The sequence below is a fragment of the Sinocyclocheilus grahami genome, unplaced genomic scaffold (genome assembly GCF_001515645.1).
Source record: "Sinocyclocheilus grahami isolate Dianchi unplaced genomic scaffold, SAMN03320097.WGS_v1.1 scaffold140.1, whole genome shotgun sequence".
NCBI lineage: Eukaryota > Metazoa > Chordata > Actinopteri > Cypriniformes > Cyprinidae > Sinocyclocheilus > Sinocyclocheilus grahami.
This window is the reverse complement of record NW_015505319.1, coordinates 1,083,090-1,087,044: the sequence shown is the minus strand read 5'-3', so window position 1 is coordinate 1,087,044 and position 3,955 is coordinate 1,083,090. Positions and strand designations below refer to the sequence as shown.

At 34.4% G+C, this 3,955-nt stretch overlaps 1 protein-coding gene across 1 annotated transcript in view; it reads left to right on the top strand.

Moving 5' to 3' along the window:
* adamtsl3 (ADAMTS-like 3) overlaps window positions 1–3,955 on the top strand; it is a 203,776-nt gene that overhangs the window by 27,880 nt on the left and 171,941 nt on the right. The window contains exon 3 of the mRNA XM_016280432.1: window positions 2,306–2,425. Within this exon, the coding sequence (XP_016135918.1) occupies window positions 2,306–2,425 (120 nt within the window). The remainder of the gene's footprint in view (window positions 1–2,305; window positions 2,426–3,955) is intronic.

The window sequence follows — 3,955 nt, the reverse complement described above, 5'->3', positions numbered from 1 at the left end:
ATATATACACACATACACACACATACACACACATACACACACATACACACACACATACACACATACACACACATATACACACACACACACACACACACACATGGATAGCAGGGCTGTTAATTCAGGCTTGTCAGTGAAAGTCTGTGTCACTGATGAAAGCATGCCGGGCGGCTCCTCTGACCGCATGCCAAACTCTGCTGCTCTTTAGGGCGTAAGTGCTTGGAGTAGTATTCAGCCTCACACACTCACCCTAGCAGACACTCTCAGTGCTCAGGTACAAAATTAGTTTAACTTTTGATACCTGGTACATTTTGTTTTGAAGCTTCAAACACTTGTAAATAGTTCCCCATTTAATGATCAGGGAGGGAAAAAAGCTTTTCAGGAGCTCGCTGTGATTTTATAACCTCCTTAACTTCCATAAATTGTTTATAAGTGTGTCGCCAGGCTGTTCTGAGAAAGCCGTCGGCCTAGCATTAGCACGGTAAACACATGGTAGCCTACTTCAAATTGGTCTGAATGATTCAGGATTTGGTTCATGTGCTGCAGCTAATCTTCCTCAATAAACCATCAAGGCAAAGAATTTCAGCTCTAACAGACCGGAGCTGCTTTCTCCTCTGTTGGCTTCTTACGGTCTCACAATGAACTTCTGACACACTAACAGTTACATTTCCTCTTAATTTGTCCATGCTGTAGTCTTTTATCTTCCATTAGTTTGGGGGATGTCAGAGATGGATAGCAGCTGGCAGGTTTCGAGCTTCATTTTATCAGGATGATTATTTGATGTCAGTCTATATTTTTTTTTAGTGAGTGGCTGATATATATATAAATAATGTTTTTGAAGTTGTAAATAAAACAAAGTTTATTGGAGTATGTTAAAGAGAACATATTTGCCTTTCTACTTCAAAATTTGTCTACTTCAAAATAATATTTAATTTCATGTGTTACTTTCTGTTTCTTTGCAGTTGTTTGTGAAATTTGCTAGCAATTTCAATTTCTAATATATATATATTAGAGGTCGACCGATAGTGGATTTTGCCGATACCGATAGCGAGGTTGGACCACACTGGCCGATACCGATTAATTAACCGATAGTTTTAAAATTGATACTGAACAAAACTAAAATAATGCTTTATTAACAAAAACAGTACTGAACCGTACTAGTAGTAGTAGTAAAAAAAAAATAATAATAGTAATAGTAAATGTTGAAATTAACACACTCTAATAAGGAACAATACTTTCATTACACAGCTTTCATTAATCTTAATGCTACAAATGGACTCTTATTTTAAAGTGTTACCATTTAATTTCTACTGTCATGCTTAAAGATGCACATCTTTAAATATATACACAAAGGCTATAGCATTAAAATTATATACATATGGATATTGTATGTATACTCTCACACTTTAACTTCTTCTATTCTTGAACACTTGATTATTATCTAATCAAAATAAAAGTGCAGCGCTGAGTCTAGGAGAACTCACCGGTATCACACACTCTCCGGACGCGTCGCGTTCAAGTCGAGCAGCAGTCTAAAACAGTTTATTTAATCACCAAACAGAATGAACAATTTGACATGGATGAGTTTGAAGTTCGTATATATATAACACACACACACAAACACACGTAATTTGAAAAGATGAAAATAAAGTATGGACATTTGGAACACAAATTTACAAATAGGCTTAGCTCATGAATATTAATTAGGTCACATTGATGTGATGTTGCTTGGTAACCTACCTTAAAGAGATAGTTCACCCAAAAATTAAAATTGTCATAATTTACTCACCCTCGTGTCATTCCAAACCTGTATGATTTTTTTTTCTTTTCTGTATAACATGAAGTTGTTTTGAAGAGTGTTGGTAACCAAACAATTTTGGTTCCCATTGACTTCCATTGTGTTTTTGACCATATAATGGAAATCAATGGGAATGGAAAAAGTTTGGTTACCAATATTCTTCAAAATGTCTTCTTTTATGTTCCACAGAAGAAGAAAAAAGTCATACGTGTCCAGTGAAGTAACCTAGTTAACATTCAAAAAGTCATTGACAGACTTCATCTGTCTATTTTCAACTAGAAGCAGAATTGTTAAATTGTATATTTCTAGTGAACCTTTCTACGTCAGTTAACATGTGTACAGCATTTCAGCTTGAATTGTATGTGCAATAGTTGAACACTGATATTATTTGATAGCATCTTTTTATACTTACATAATGCTGTCGTAAAAATGTTACATGCAGGCCCTCAAATGATGTCCACAGTGCTTTTATAAGTTTAATGTGGTTGTTGTGGTCTTGTTTTACAGGGAGTAGCGAGCCAGACGCAGAGTGCTTACTTCCTCCCTGAATTTGCACTTTCTCCACAAGGAAGCTTTCTGGAAGACACAACAGGAGAGCAGTATCTCACTTACCGCTATGATGACCAGGTCAGAGACACAGCATCTTATGCACCGTTACCTCTGAATATTCAACTGAATTCTGTCTGCTCAGATGAGTTTTTATTAATTAAACCCGAGTCATACTTGCCACTTCCTTTAGTGGTGGTTTAATTGCGCATTGTAAAACTGCTGCTCTGAGAAATTATCATGGTTCATTAGCTTTAATACAAATAGTATTTGTGCTAAAACCTAGTGAACTGCCTTGTTGACTACTATCATTTGGTATATATAAACAGCATATATTGGGTACATATATTTTTAATGATGTATATGCTTCTTACCATTTTGGAACAGTCGTTATGTCGAAAGCGCACATATGATGCCTTAAAATGCTGTCTAGGTAGGCAGCTCAGATCTATAGATTATTGGATCAGATCTATAGATTTGTCTTTCGTGTTGCATGAGTTCTCTGTAGAAAAGTGAAGTGAGCGTATGATTGAATGAGTCAGTGATTAATTTGACAGGATGGCACAAGTCAAACATGAATAATGTCTGTCTGTGCATTTCTGAGCTCCACTGAGAGGAAAACAGCATAATGACAACAGGTCTACATTTTATTTTATTTTATTGTATTGTGTGCTATGAGTAACCTAATATTTCATATGATATAACCTTGATTGTCAAGTTCAGCAAATTCTGATAATGAAATATTCAATTGATTTTAATTTCATTTTCCTTGGCAGGTTCATTTTTATACATTTTTATATACCGCTGTTCAAAAGTTTGGGGTCAGTAAGATTTTTTAAAAGGAATTAATACTTTTATTCAGCAAGGATGCATTAAATTGATCAAAAGTGGCAGTAAAGAGATTTCTAATGTTACAAACTATTTCTCTTTTAAATAAATGCTGTTTTTTAAACTTTCTATTCATTAAAAAATCCTGAAAATCTTGGTTTTATTACAGTTTCCAAAATATTCAGCAGCACAGCTGTTTTCAACATTGACAATAACAAGAAATGTTTCTTGAGCAGCAAATCAGCATGTTTGCAAGAGTGGCGTAATGATTCTGAAAATTCAGCTTTTCATCACAGAAATTAATTACATTTGAAACTATATTCAAATAAAAACTATTGTTTTAAATTGTAATAATGTTCCACAATATTACAGTTTTTACTATATTTTGGATCAAATAAATGCAGCCTTGGTGAGCATAAGAGACTTAAAAAAAAAAACATCTTACTGACCCCAACAATAATGGATTTAATTTTTATATTAAACAGTATTAAAACATTTTTTTTTAGCTTTCTTGACCAATCAGAATCCATGAACTGTCCGTTTTGAAATAGTGAGAGTGTTAAAGGGGTCATATGATGCTGCTAAAAAGAACATTATTTTGTGTATTTGGTGTAATTAAATGTGTTTATGCGGTTTAAGGTTCAAAAAACACATTATTTTCCACATACTGTACATTATTGTTTCTCCTCTATGCCCCGCCTTTCTGAAACGCGTCGATTTTTACAAAGCTCATCGGTCTGAAAAAGCGAGGTGTGCTGTGATTGGCCAGCTATCCAGTGCGTT